This window comes from Molothrus ater, chromosome 12, assembly GCF_012460135.2.
Source record: "Molothrus ater isolate BHLD 08-10-18 breed brown headed cowbird chromosome 12, BPBGC_Mater_1.1, whole genome shotgun sequence".
NCBI lineage: Eukaryota > Metazoa > Chordata > Aves > Passeriformes > Icteridae > Molothrus > Molothrus ater.
The window spans coordinates 7,522,391-7,535,782 of record NC_050489.2 but is presented as its reverse complement, the minus strand read 5'-3'; the positions used below and the strand labels follow the sequence as shown (position 1 = coordinate 7,535,782).

The following is a 13,392-nucleotide window of genomic DNA, read 5'->3' as shown; positions in this document are numbered from 1 at the left end:
CCACAATCAGTTACATGGTAGTAAAAAAGCTGAAGGCCATGTTGAAGAGCTTGGTGTCCATGGGGATGGTCTCCTGTTCCTCTGGGAGTGGCTGGGTGCTGTTCCCAGTGCCAGGGATGCTACTGGAGGTGCTGCCTCAAGGCCAGCAGCATCCCTGCCCTGTCCATGTGGGATGGCTCAGCAGGGGCAGGGCTTTCAGCTCACAGGGCACCAGTATTCCTGTGCCACTGCATGCACCAAGCTGATGTGTCTTAAAAATCTCGGGGCAGTTTTAACCTAGAATTTATGGTTTACTCTTGCCCTTTAAAAGGGCAGAATGATAATAATAGATCCTAAAGCTGTGAAAATATTCTATAAGCTAGGAAAGGTTTAAGTCTGTTTTACAGGTGGAAAAGCCAAGGCACAGAGATTGAGTTAGGCATTGCACAGGGGTGTGGTAGTTGAGACTGGTCTCATCTCTGCAGGTTTAAGTCCAGCATTGAGGCAGCCTCAGGTTGCCTGTGTCCCTTTAGCAGGATGTTACACTACTAACATCTCTAGAGCTGTGCTGAAGTCACCCCAGGCAACCCCTGTTCTGTACTTGTCTGTTAAATAGCCTGAAAAACATTCCCTGCCAGGCAGTAAAGCAAGCATGGCCATCTCCTCCCTGGCTTTTGCCCTGCAAGAGTTCCTCACTCACTTTGATTCTGGTTTTGTCTGTACTTACATTGGTTTAATTTCATTTTTTAACAGCATATTTGTTACTTTGCTGTACAAACCCAGCTGGAAACACACCACTTGTTGTTGCTGTGAGAGGGGCAGCCAGCTCTGTACCCCCACGTCTGGACCTGACATCTCTTAGATCATAATGCTAAAGGTACAGTATCTTATCTCCATCACTGGCCTGGCTGTTTCAGGGCAGGGTGCACCCCTGCTGTGGTGGGACACACTCCTGTTGGGATTGAAGCAGTGAAGATGTGGCTCATGCCAGGCCCTGCTCCTGCTGCCTGAGGTGCTTGTCCACCTGCTCAAAGGCAGAGCCATAGTGAGAGACTGTCATTTGTGTGCCCAAGCCTGATGGATTCATCTTAATGCTAGATCACTTGCAGCTTGTAATCAGAGATAATTCTATTACAGCTTGTTGGCTGAGTGAAAGAGGAAAACAAAGATTAAAACTGAAAGCAGATTTCCTTCTACTTCTCTAGAACTAATTTCCTTCTTAGGTCATCCAGCATCTTCGTATCTGTTCTGTTTGTGTGTTTGTCCTCCATGGACACAAACTTACAGGTAAGAACTCTTTTTAAAAAAAGCATATCTTACACAGGGTAAAATAAAAAGGAATTCATTGGCTGAGAATCAAATGCATGAGGAGCATCATTTGGGTGCATTGTGGCTGCATATTTAACTGTGTAGGTAGAAATTAAAGATCCTAGATCTAGGGGGTTCACAAATATGCCTACATGGCCTTCATGGCAACATACACTTGTGCAAGTAAGTGAGGTGTTTAGAGACTGAAGGGAATGGCTCTGTGTGCATGTAGAGACAGTGCTTAAGGCATAATAGGTGTGTGAATTCTGATGGAGGATGAACCCTCCTGAATGGTCATTTTGAGTCCATTCATTGTTCCCACTATTCCTGTGCTTAAGAAATTGGGCATGCAAGAAATTCCCACATGTGTTAGATTTGTGTTGTGTTGAGGGCAATATCCTGCAGCAGTTATCAGTGTCACTGAAAAATAGAATAGCACTTGGATAAATTGCAGTCTTGTCACTGCTTGGCTGAAGCCAAAGTGCAGTCCTTAAGTTACAGCTACAGCAAAGTAAAATTGGATTAAAATAAGTGAAGGAACAAAGAAATGCAGAGAAGGGACTGCTCAGTGGCTCCAGAGGTCTGGCTGTCATCTTGTATTGTTTCTGTGCCCTGGAGTATCTGTTATCAGTGATTCAGGAAGTGAACTGCAGGGATATGGACAGAACTTAGTACTGTGATAAGGCAGTGAAATGACTGAAATGCCTGGTGTAGTGTCAGATAAGATGAAATGCCTGGTTTATCACACAAGCAGAATTCTAGCAAGATCCAGGGAGGCTGTGCAGCTTTATTCAGTGAAAGGCTGCAGGCTACCAGGGTGACCACCACACAAGACAAACAGAATGGGGACTTTATATCAAGAATCTGCCCTGCACAGATCCCTACGTTTGAGCGTGGGAGGATTTTGTGTTTCAGATTACATAAAGAGATTTACGGTAAGGGACTCCTTAGTGCTTTATTGTGGGCCTGGTTTGAAACTGAAAACTTTCTGAATGGCACAGAATTGGTTTCTGTGCCTTTTGTAACATGCTGTGTGTGTTTGACATTCTTGGCCAGCTTGTGCAGCCTGTTGGCTTGCAAAACACCTGCCAGCCTCAAGGAGGTGTTTCTGAAATGATGACTGCAGGCTTTGCCTTTGTAAATAAATTTACTTTTCATGGGAGCCTTGGCACGTTCAAACTTTTATTCTGACTGGAACATTTATTGTATAGGATGGTAGACTGATATTCAAATGATGTGGAGGTTGGTTGTTAGTGCTTTTTGCTTTGCTTGCCATAGCTCTGTGTGTTTTATACAGTGACTCTGTTGGGCAGGCTGACCCCGAGGTGATTTCATGAGCAGCCAAGTTCTGCATGAGCCCATCTGACCTGTGGTAGAAGCAGTGCAATCACCTTGAGTGGTGGCACTCAGTGCCTCAAAGGGTGCTCTGGGGTCATCCTGGAAAGCTGTGAGATCAGAACCCCGCAGTGCACAGGTCTGAGGAGCAAAGCAGAAGAGAGCTCTCCCCAGAGCTGGAGCCCTGATGGACAGAGCACAGACCCTGTGAGCACAGAGCTGTGGAGACACCACTGGTGAAGGGAGGATGGGAATCTGCTTTTCTACCTTTGTAAGCTACCTATTAAAACCCACTGTGCTTTCAAGATGCCTGTGGGCTTCAGTTTCAGTTGCTGTTGTGGCAGAAAGTCTAGGAAAAGTATTTGTTTTCAGTAGCCTGTTTGCATTTACCTACTTTTTGAGCTGATGAAAAGAGCAGTAGCAGAAAATGTACTTAAGCAACTTTAAAAAGAATTCCATGGACATATAATAATGTTCAAGAAATTTAAAAAATATAAAATTGTAGGAGTTGCATTTTAATTAGAATAGATCAGATTGTTGTGGGTTTTTTTGAAACTGTTCTCTTTCAAAATTTTGAAGAAAGGATTTCCTCATGTATTTTGTCCAACAATAGCTGTAATGGCTTTTCTTAAAGAGCCTGTATTCATAATCATCTTTGTTTTTTAAAGAGCCAATGGAGTAAATGAACTAAATCAACAGCAATAAACTGAGTTCTGGCTCAGTTGAAGAACAGACAAAATTTTTACTAATTTTGATAAGTAGGATATTGTTCCAAAGCTTTAAATTCCTCTAATGTAACAACATGTAATGGATTTAATAGGCCAGAGTATGATGATTTTTTTGAATCATATCTTACATAAGAAACAGGCTCAGTTGACCAGACACATTTCATATCGTAGTGACTGCATGTTTTGTTGTCTATTTATGGCAACATAGCAGAAAAATGTTTTGGTTTGTTCATTTGAATATACTGCTCATCTGTTGTTCTTGTTGAAGAGGTAATGATGTGTTTAAATTGTTCATTTCCAGCTTTTTGTTAAAGGTGATAAACAGGCTGAAATACATGAGATTTTCTCTTGGTTTTTTACTGAAGGAGTGCAAATGAAAGAGATTTTCAGGACTACAGAAGGTGGCCCTAGAACCATAAAAACAAATGATCCAGGGTTTTTTTTGACTAGTCATGTCTTGGGGCAAATAAGTCAGTACTGCAGTTATCTGTCTCCATGGCATTCTGTGGCTTGGCTCTGTGCAGATCAGAGTTAGTGTTTTGCAATGAAGACTATAATGAGATTCAGAATATCTTGTTTCTCTGTAATTGATCTGTTGGGTGACTGAATAATTCTTTCATATTCATTACTTCAATTTCCTTTTCTGTAAAATTAGTGATAATGGTGCTTCTCTTCTGGAAACACATTAAGGTCCACAGGTAAAAGTTATCTTAGCTTTATTTTGATTTATTGGTTTTCCTTGTCCTCAGTGCACTAACAGTCAAAACCAGCTTTGTTTTGGATGTCTCGCATTGGATTACATCACTCTGGCCAGTTTACCAAACTCATTATGTTTATCTCTTGGAAAATCATCCTTTGTTTTGTTCACAAAGCTAGTACTCAAATTCATGGAGCATTGCAAAGGAAGGATACTTTTGGAGGATGGGACTGGCAGAGAACCCATAAGGATGAATAGTCTTGGACCACATGTGCAATTCTTAGTAAAGCTGGTGAGAACTGCTCTAATGTGTAAGGTTAATATTAAGCCTAGGGAGAGCTCTCTTTTCCCAGTGTCAGCCTGCAGGTCAGGTTTGAGCCTGTCCCAGCAGGATCTGGTGGGTGTGTGTAAGTTCTGATGTCAGTGGCTGCAGGGGGAATCTGTTGTTTGTGTGTTTGTGGGCTGGAGTCTCCTGTGCAGTACCTGGGGTACTGTGCTGTCCTGCTCTCAAACAAGGGGCTGGCCCAGCTACCTGGGCTCTTGTGGAAGGACTCTAACCCCAGGCAGCTCTGCAACAGTGCCCTGCATGTTCTCACAGACTGATTGGAAATCTGTTATTGCTCAGAGGTACAGTGGAGGGGAAAGTTGGTGCTCAAGCAATAAGATGAGGCATTTTTTTCTCTGAAATTAATTGGACTCTTAGGAGAGGCAGTGACAGGAGTGTTGTAACGTGTGCCTGAAGATCAAGGCCCCTGTACTTCCTTCAGGTTTTTCCTTTCTGGAGCTGAACAGCTTTGATATTCACCTAGATCAATCCTTTTAACCTTAGTGCTGCTGCTGTCTTTCTTCTGATTTGCTGGACCTGATTCATTTTTTATCCTCTTTTAGGACACAGCCCTAATGAGGGCTGTGTCCTAAAAGTTAATCTTGATGCTCCTCTGCTCATTCATGTTTGTGATTGGGGGTATGTGTCTCACTCTGTGGGGTTTTTCTGGAGGGCTAACGTCTTGCTGCTTTTGCTGCTCAGAGATATTTTTCTGAATCCTGTGTAGAGTTATTTGGAACTCCTCAGGTGCTGTTGGTTCACATCCTGAGCTTCCTGTTCTTGCACTGCACAACAATTACCTTTAATTTCTTTTAGCAGTTGTCTCCTGTTTTCTGGAGTTCATGCTGGGACTGCAGAGCTGCAGATGGAGATCAGGCCTTGGCACCTGCAGTTCAGGCTCCTGCTCACCTGGGAGTCACTCTTCTCTCTCCCCAGCAGAGCAGCTCTGGGATGCAGGCTCTGCACAGTCCATGTACTGCAGGGCCCAAAGAGCCCTCCTGGGGTCCACATTCTTGGCAGGCTGTGTGCACACTGCTGTGGAGAGCTCACAGAGGCAGACAGACTGAAAGAAATGAATGGAATTGGTAAACCATCCTGAAGGACTGGGATTTTTAGAAAAATACATGATTGACTAATTTCTGAGTATCTCAATTATTAACACTGTCTCCCCAGACTTTGTGGGAGCTCAAGAGGAAGATGTCATGTGCTCCAATATAAATTTTGCACCATAGTGGTCTGCAGTCTAAATATACTCTATTGAGTATCCTTTCAGACAGTTCATATCCCAGAAACTAAAGTAGTAAACTATATATAGTCTGTGACATTACAAACCAGGTTTGTTTTCACCTTCTCCATGGCTGAATTGAGATAGCAGGAGCTAACAGGTCCTCCTGCTGTTGTCTTCTATATTTGTGGCTCACCTTTCACTCTCTCATTGGTGGCTTGTTTTGTTGTTGAGGCTTGAGCAGCCCATGTGCTTTCTGCTCACCTATCTTAGGCATATTTCTGATTTCAGGTGCTGAATGCTTCCCTTCAGAGACCTGATTCCTTCCAGCACTGCCATTGCATGGTCACTGATACAGTCTGGGGCTGGGCAGAGTTGAAAAGAAATGCCCTTTTTCTATCAATAACTCTGTTCTGGATGTTTTCTTGGTGGGTTCCTGTTCCCAGTTTCAGCTAAAGTCCCCAGGAGCCCAGTGTGGGAAGCTTCAGGGTTCTGGTTAATTCCAAGCACCCCTTTAGGAATCAGCACAGCTTGGTTTGCATCTCCCTTGACCTGTCTTGCTATAAAAAGAAAATAGTTTGCTACAGATTTGATGACTGGCTGACCTTCTTGTTTCTTGTTCTTGATGCAGAATTATCAGGTTTAGGGCCAGAACACATTGTACACAAGCTACCAAATGGCTGTGGGTCATCCCACTGTGTGAGGCAGTTGTCACCTTGGCCAGCAGGGATGGCCGGTCTTGGCAAGGCAGGTAGGAAGCTGCCAGTCATTGCTGTGGGACACTGAGCTTGTTTTGGGGCACTTTTATCTGTTTTATGGTCAGTGCAGAATCCACTCTTCAATGGATTGATTCAGTGTACACAAACTTTGTCAGAATTTTCCTGTTTCTCCTTTTGTGGTGGAACAAGAGCATGAGACCCCTGTATTTCACCATTTTCAGGGATATTATGTAGGGACTCTTGCCAGGTGGAATGTGCTTACCTCTCTGGAGAACATGACAGCAGTATTTTCCAGCATCCAGTGGATGTGTTTTAACTCTTCTCCTAATTTTTTGCACTGGAAAGGTCTTGATGCACTGTTACTGGATTTCTAGCTGGCACTGCCCTACTACCCATTAGTGGCAAATACTCCTGGTATCAGCTAATATGAAATCCAGACCATTTATATCCTGGATCTTTTATCAGCACTGTTATTTGCTTGCTTTCCTCTGAGTGATTTTGGCTTTGTGGTGCCAGGCCTTGGGGCTGTTTTTGTAGTCCAGCACTGATAATCAGTGTGTCTGTTTACACTACAGCTGTCTCTGCAATGCAGCTGGAGATTAATTTGTCACTGATCTAACAGCAGAATTCCAAAATCAATGATTTATTTGTTTTAATTCAGGAGCCTCCTATGAGTGCAGAGAAATGTCTGTGTGGTTGAAGAAAATGAATGCTCTGGAGTCTGTTGACTGCTGATTTAAGGTAGCAAGGTGGTTCAGAAGCAAAACTTGTGAGTCCTGATAGAAGCCCTGCAGGGAAGCACGGAGGGGTATTTGCTGTTTTGGGAGTGGAAATGGCTGTACCAAATGTGCTCTGAATTTCTGTTCTTACTAGATATTTGTGCTGAGATACTAACCCCAGATGGAAAGATGGATCTCTGTGCTCAATCATAGCACTGGAGCCCTCATTCAAGGCTTCTAATTCACACCCAACTGTTCTTAAGCTATCTGCTTCAGAGAGATAAACTTAAAAAATTGCCTTCTTATTCCATGCTCTGAGAAACTTGATTCCTGTTGTTAGTTGCCTTCTGCAATTCCACTGGCATGTGGTATAATGTTCCTTTAGGGAAGCTTTTCTGTAGATCACATTCTTTTGTTTGTTTCCTGTATACTTCTTCCAACCTGATAAAAACCATTATAAGTTTAGCTGGAGATGTTTTTCACAGCTGAGATGGATGCAGCAATTTCTCTGCTTTTTGCCAAACATTGAAACATTCACCTCAAGGACAGCAAGGGGCTTCTATGTGAGCTTTGATTATTGAGAAGAGTTTGCAAAACCACTGCTTTTTGTACACAAACTCCTTTATTCTGAATCTTTTTCCAAGCAGTTTGTGTTGAGACTGATGGTTATTAAGCCTGAAGTGATGGTTATTCCTGTATTTGTGAATGATGTCAAAGCAAAATACCAGAGATCTAAATCAGCAGGTGAATATAGCACATAACAGACTTCATTATAGGGGACATAAGTATTTACTTGATCTAAAATTTTGTTAACATGGTGTTTTGGGTTTCAGTGAGAAATAGCAATGGCAAAGAGTTCTTACTTTAAAAAACCCTATAGTTTAATTCCTGCAAAGAGCATTATTAGCAAGGAGCAGTGAATGCAGTGCTTGGTGTTTGTTGTACCACAGCTGGGAGCTGTCAGGTGGGAACGTGGGCGAGAGAAAAAATCAGGGACTGAGACCCCAGCTTACACAGGCCTGACATGATGGCAGGAATTGCTTCTGTAAACTCCACCTGGGAGGAGTTCCAAGGGTGTGTGGCAGTACCAAGGGATGCTGGAGTCCAGTTGGATGGTTTTGGAGGCTGCCTCTTGCATGGCTGCCCATGAACACTTCTGTCTCTTAATTGCAGTGCAGTCCAGCATGATTTGAGGTGCTTGTGTGTTTTACCTGTCAAAGACCTAAACCACTGCAATGTAAAATTGTGCTGAGGTGGTGATACCTCAGTGTCCAGGAAGGGGGGCTGGAGGACAGTTCTTGCCCTTCAACCTTGGGAACGTAAGTGGAGAAGCAAAGAAAATAGAATGATGTGTTCTTACAACAATTGTCAGTCATGGTGGGGTGAAAGGTGGAGTTGGAAATGATGGTAACAAATGAACAAGTTAGAACAGCTCTGAGTGTGCATTTTTGTTGTATCTTTTCAGATTTGAAGCTAAAAAGATCTTCTGAAGTAGGAAAGGAGCAGAAGCGCAGAAAGTGCAGTTAGGGCATTTGCATCTTCTCAAACAAAAGCATGTTGCTGGCAAAGTAGAGGCTTTTCTGAGGGATTTGATTTGAAGCCAGTCAAATTTCAAGTCAGCAAGAGCAATTGTGCTGGTTTTAATGTGTTTTGGAGCAAACTCTGGATTATGTAAGTTTGTTTTTCAGAAAAGTTGACTGTCTAGAAATAACCCTTTCTTATGCAACAGGTCTGTTCCCTGTGTGTGTATCCTGAGAGCCCTATCTCATCACTTCAATGAGGAGAATTTGCTTTTACTGGTTTTATTCCTCTTGGCATTACTGCACAGCCAGGGTCACTCTCCTGTTGTGGCAGATCCCAGTGACACACAATTTCTTGTACCTGAGCAAACTGCAGTGACACAAGAGCTTTTGGCAGGTGTCAGGTGGGCCTCAGGGCTCCCTGCTGAGCTCCCAGTAGTACTGAGAGAGCATCTTGTGAGTAAGAAGCTTCTTGACTCTGAGGGGAGCTTTTGTGGCTGACCCTTAAAATCAGCAGGCTTTATGAGGAACTGACTGCATTAGATATAGAACCACTGAAATTCAGGGGAAGCAGGATCAACATGACTTTTTGGTTCAGTTTCCAGAGGAGAGGTCTTTGTTGGAGGGTGTGGAGGAGTGGGAGGCTCAATCCTTACCACCACACTGAGGAAACATTCTCAGTTACAACTCTTCTGCTCCATAGTTTAATAGCTGCTTAAAAATAAAATAAATTGAAAGGATGAAAATTTCAAGTAATGAGCTTTCTAATGTAGTTTCTGTGAGTAACAGACCTGGTGGTGAGGAATAAGCTCTGGGGTCAAGTGAGTGAACATGGATAGACAGCAGGTGCCATGTTGGCATCCTGAGAGGCAGAGTAACCTGGTGGAAGGACTGTGGGCACATGGTAAACAGTGTTATCTAGAAATCTCATCACTTTGATGTAAATGAAATGTCATAATTGATCTGTTCAGCTCTGCTGTCAGCTGCCTGGCTGAGATGCATTACAATAGTGCACATGGTATCAGGTTCAGTAACCTATCCCTGGCTCTGCTGCTCCTGCAGACATCCTTAGATTCAGTTGTCTGGAAAATAATGAAATGGAAGTGGGGAAGGAAGGCAGGACTTGCAAGGGTATTTCCTAATTGACTGTGTTAGCAGTTTTCTCTCATTCAATACTAGAAACCCCAAGTTTCCATGGTGATTGATGGGGGTACCTGGCACCAGAGCCATGTTGTGACAGAGGCAATATTGAGTTGTTCTTGCCAGGGTCACCTGAGGATACCAACAGTGTTCCACAGATCCTTTTACTGGGCAGATGGATTTCAACCAACAGGGCATGAGTGATGCATTAAATGTGGGGTTCTTGGCCTTCTAAAGCAGCTGTGGTCCAGTTCTCAGGGTGAGGAACTGGACTTTCCCCTGGACCCAGCAGGAAAGGCAGCCATGGGCTGGAGGGATTTATCCAGGCTGATGGGCATATCTTGCCTTGGAAGTTACTCCTCTGAGTTAGAGCCACTGCCTCCTTTGTGCTTGCTGTTAGATTTGGTCTGTTGCTGGAGCATTACTCTGTGGATATAGTAAATTGACCTTTTGTGCTGTTCATGAGAAACTAGGTTTAGTATTTCAGAAATTTAGATACCCTAAAAAGGTTCAGTTACCCTTTCATTTGCTGTAGAGAAAAGTGGGAAATGTATGTTAATGAGCTGCAGCAATTAGATGTAGATTAAGTGGATTTTTATTATAACTTGAAAAAACTGACATCTGGTTTCTAAATATGTAAAATACAGTTGTAAAAAAATTTACTTTTTTTTCTTGCCTGAGCAGTGTTTATCAGATGTAGCCAGACTGCTTTGAGTTTATTTGCTTTGGTTTTTCCTTTTGTAATCTCCTGATGTTTTGCCACATTACATTTTCCATCTCCTTGGAACTCTATTGCACTGCAAACTTTTCCCAAAGCCTTTAAGTTCTGTATTAAGCTTTGGCTTTTTATGGGCCATATAAAAAGTTATTTTTTCACTTTCTTATGTATTGTCAGCCATCTCCAGTTTTACAATGTTGTTGGAAGCAATGCAACAATCTAATGAGATGATCTGTTTGAGCAGCTGGTTTTAACCTCTGTGACATTTCTCATTTGGGGTATCAGTCTCTGCTGTCACTTCAGTACATGGTGTAGATTTTTTTTTTTTTATGTTTTATTTTCTATTCACTCCATCTTTGAGGATTTTTTCCTTCCTTTGGGTCAGACCTAGCAAGGAGGAATGGTAACTAAACTGCCATATGATAGGTTTTCTGTGTTGAATCTGAATTTTTCTCTTTGTTTTCTGACATCTCTCTCCCAGCTGGGAGTGTGTGAGAGGTGTGTGCCAAAGAGGAATAAACTCTTCTCCCCCTTGAGAATAGAAGTCTCTGTGGCATCATTGCTTCAAGGTCACTTGTAGTTGTGTTTCTCCAGCATGTGTGTTCCTTTTCTCTGTCTTCCTGAGGTACCTGATACCTTGGAGGTGTTTTAAAGGGACCAGAAAGGTTTGTTTCAGTCCAGCAGACAATGGAATCAAGGCAGTTGCCTGCACACTCCAGATCCCAGTGCTCATTTTTTGTTAGCTGGAAGAAATGAGCAGAAACCCACAGGAAACCAATTGTCATCAGAAACTTTGTTCAGGTTACACCCAGACAGTGATGGAGTCTTGTGGGTCACCAGTTTGGGCAGTGACTGAACATAACTGTGCTCTCTGGCATTTGTTGTTCACACAGCACTCTGTAAATTTGGGGGCTGAAGATGAAGCACCCTGTGTTGTGGTATCTAAGTGCAAAATGTCCTTTTAAGCCACAGCTCCTCACAAAGCAAAAGTGACTTTGATAGGCTGTGGCACTTATCACAATGTGCTTTTTTTTGGTGTCAGGCATTTTAGGATTTTTCCCTTATTTTTGGTAACTATTAAAAGGCTTGGGACTAGCAATGGAAATAAATGCTCTCTGCAGGCTGCTCAAGCAAGATCTGAACACTGGGCACTGAATCAATGTTCTGAACAACAGTTGCCTGCTTTTGTAATTCAAAGCAAAAGGAATAAAAGGATTTTTGCCAGTATTTGAGCATATTATCATCCTGAAGGAAAGACAAACTGTTAGACTTGCCAGAGCCATTTTTTTCTGATTGTGTGTTTGCCAGCAGTGCAAAAGGAGAGAGAGTGGAGGAGAAAATGAAAAGAATAAAGAATAGCCGACCTTAACTTTGTGACAGGTGTTTAAAACTTTTTACTTTGGTCCAAATGACCAAATGACCAATTCCTTCTCTGTCCTTCATCCCATCTGTAATTTTGCAGTTGTTTATGGAGGCACAGTTTGATGTAAGCAGTATAATAGGTTAAACAGCTGTATCAGAGTAGGAGGCAGTTATGGCTGTATCTTCCCTGTTCCTCAGACAACACTAGCAAGGAATGTTTGCTGCATATTTTTAGCAAGAATTCTCTGTAGAGCATTCTTTCAAACATCTCTCAGTGCACTGTGTGAGCAGTTGGGTGATGAAATCTCTTCCATGTGGCTGGAATACACAGTGCATGTGGCTGAATCCAGAGGAGAAAGGGATGGGATTTTATTTATTTTTTTTTGAAGCCCCACTTTTTGCTTTACACAGCATTTACCACAGTAAGTGAAGAGGATTAAACCAGCAGTTACAGGAATAATAACACTAGATAATACAATTGGGCAGCAATCATGCTTTTTGCTCTCAGTTGTTAAATAACTTAGAGAGCAGCTCAAGGTTTTGCAGGACTCCTGTTTGCCCCCAAGCACAGCCAGTTGTGCTCCTGGTTGTACCTGCTTTGTTTCCTGGCCCTGTGCTGTGCCTGGAGTACCACACTGGTGGTGGCAACTCGAGTTCTGTGTGTGCAGCTGGGGATGACTTTCTGTGGCTAAGCTTCCTTGTTGAAGTATCTGCTGTAAGTTGTCTGACTTTAAATACAACACTCTCATGACTCTGCCACTTTCTTCTTGTTCCTAACAGAACAACATTCAGCAGGTACTCTTGATTTAGTGAATTATGTTGGTTGTTTTTATCTTTTGTCATCAAGCATGTTTGTGGGCTTGAAAGAATTAATTCTTTGGAGGCATTTGGCTAAAAGCTCTTGATTCTTTAACTGCAGTAGTAGAGTTGCAAGGCATTTATTGTCCATGTCCTAAACCTTCAAGACAGAGCTGAATATTTTACTGTGTTGTATGAGATATCACAAAACTTACACCATTCTATCCCAGACCACTGTGAAAACCCCAGTGACTTTAAAATACCTTTTTGGTCAGGAGAAGTGACATGGCACAAAGTGCCAGGTTTTCTTCTAAAGTCATTGCTTGATATTCAAACTCTCCTGGGAAGGTGATGAACAGTCCAAGTCTCACAGCTTTGGCTGTGTTTGGTAAAGCTGGTTATTTGCCTCTAAATGTCACAGAAAAACCAGGTTGGCTATAATGTAACACTTCTTTTAAAGTGTAAATAAAAATTCTCATCTTACAGAAGTGGCAAGGATCCAACATTGTCTTGAGAGAGTAACTTTAATGCTGCTACTACTCTGTGGGAAGGGGTTTAATGCCTAGAATGTTCTGTGTCATACAGGAAATTCACTTTAAGAGTGACTTTTTTTTTCCATATACCATTTACAAAAAATGAGGAAGGGACTGGAGGCAGAGGGGTGCTGGGGATCCCAAAGGCTTTGCTGTGGTTCCATTGTTTCTCCTCCCTGCTCTGCACTCAGCAGTGCAGAGGGAACCAGGAGAGCCAGACACAGTCGTGTGACAGGGTCACATCTGGCATGGGACAAACTGCTCTCTCTTGATGCCACAGTTCATC

General features: G+C 42.7%; 1 protein-coding gene across 1 annotated transcript in view; it reads left to right on the top strand.

The window, feature by feature from the left end:
- The window catches only part of MYLK3 (myosin light chain kinase 3), a 45,626-nt gene that overhangs the window by 10,582 nt on the left and 21,652 nt on the right, over window positions 1–13,392 (top strand). The window contains 1 exon segment of the mRNA XM_054516140.1: window positions 733–856. Coding sequence (XP_054372115.1) covers window positions 848–856 — 9 coding nt within the window. The 5' untranslated portion in view covers window positions 733–847.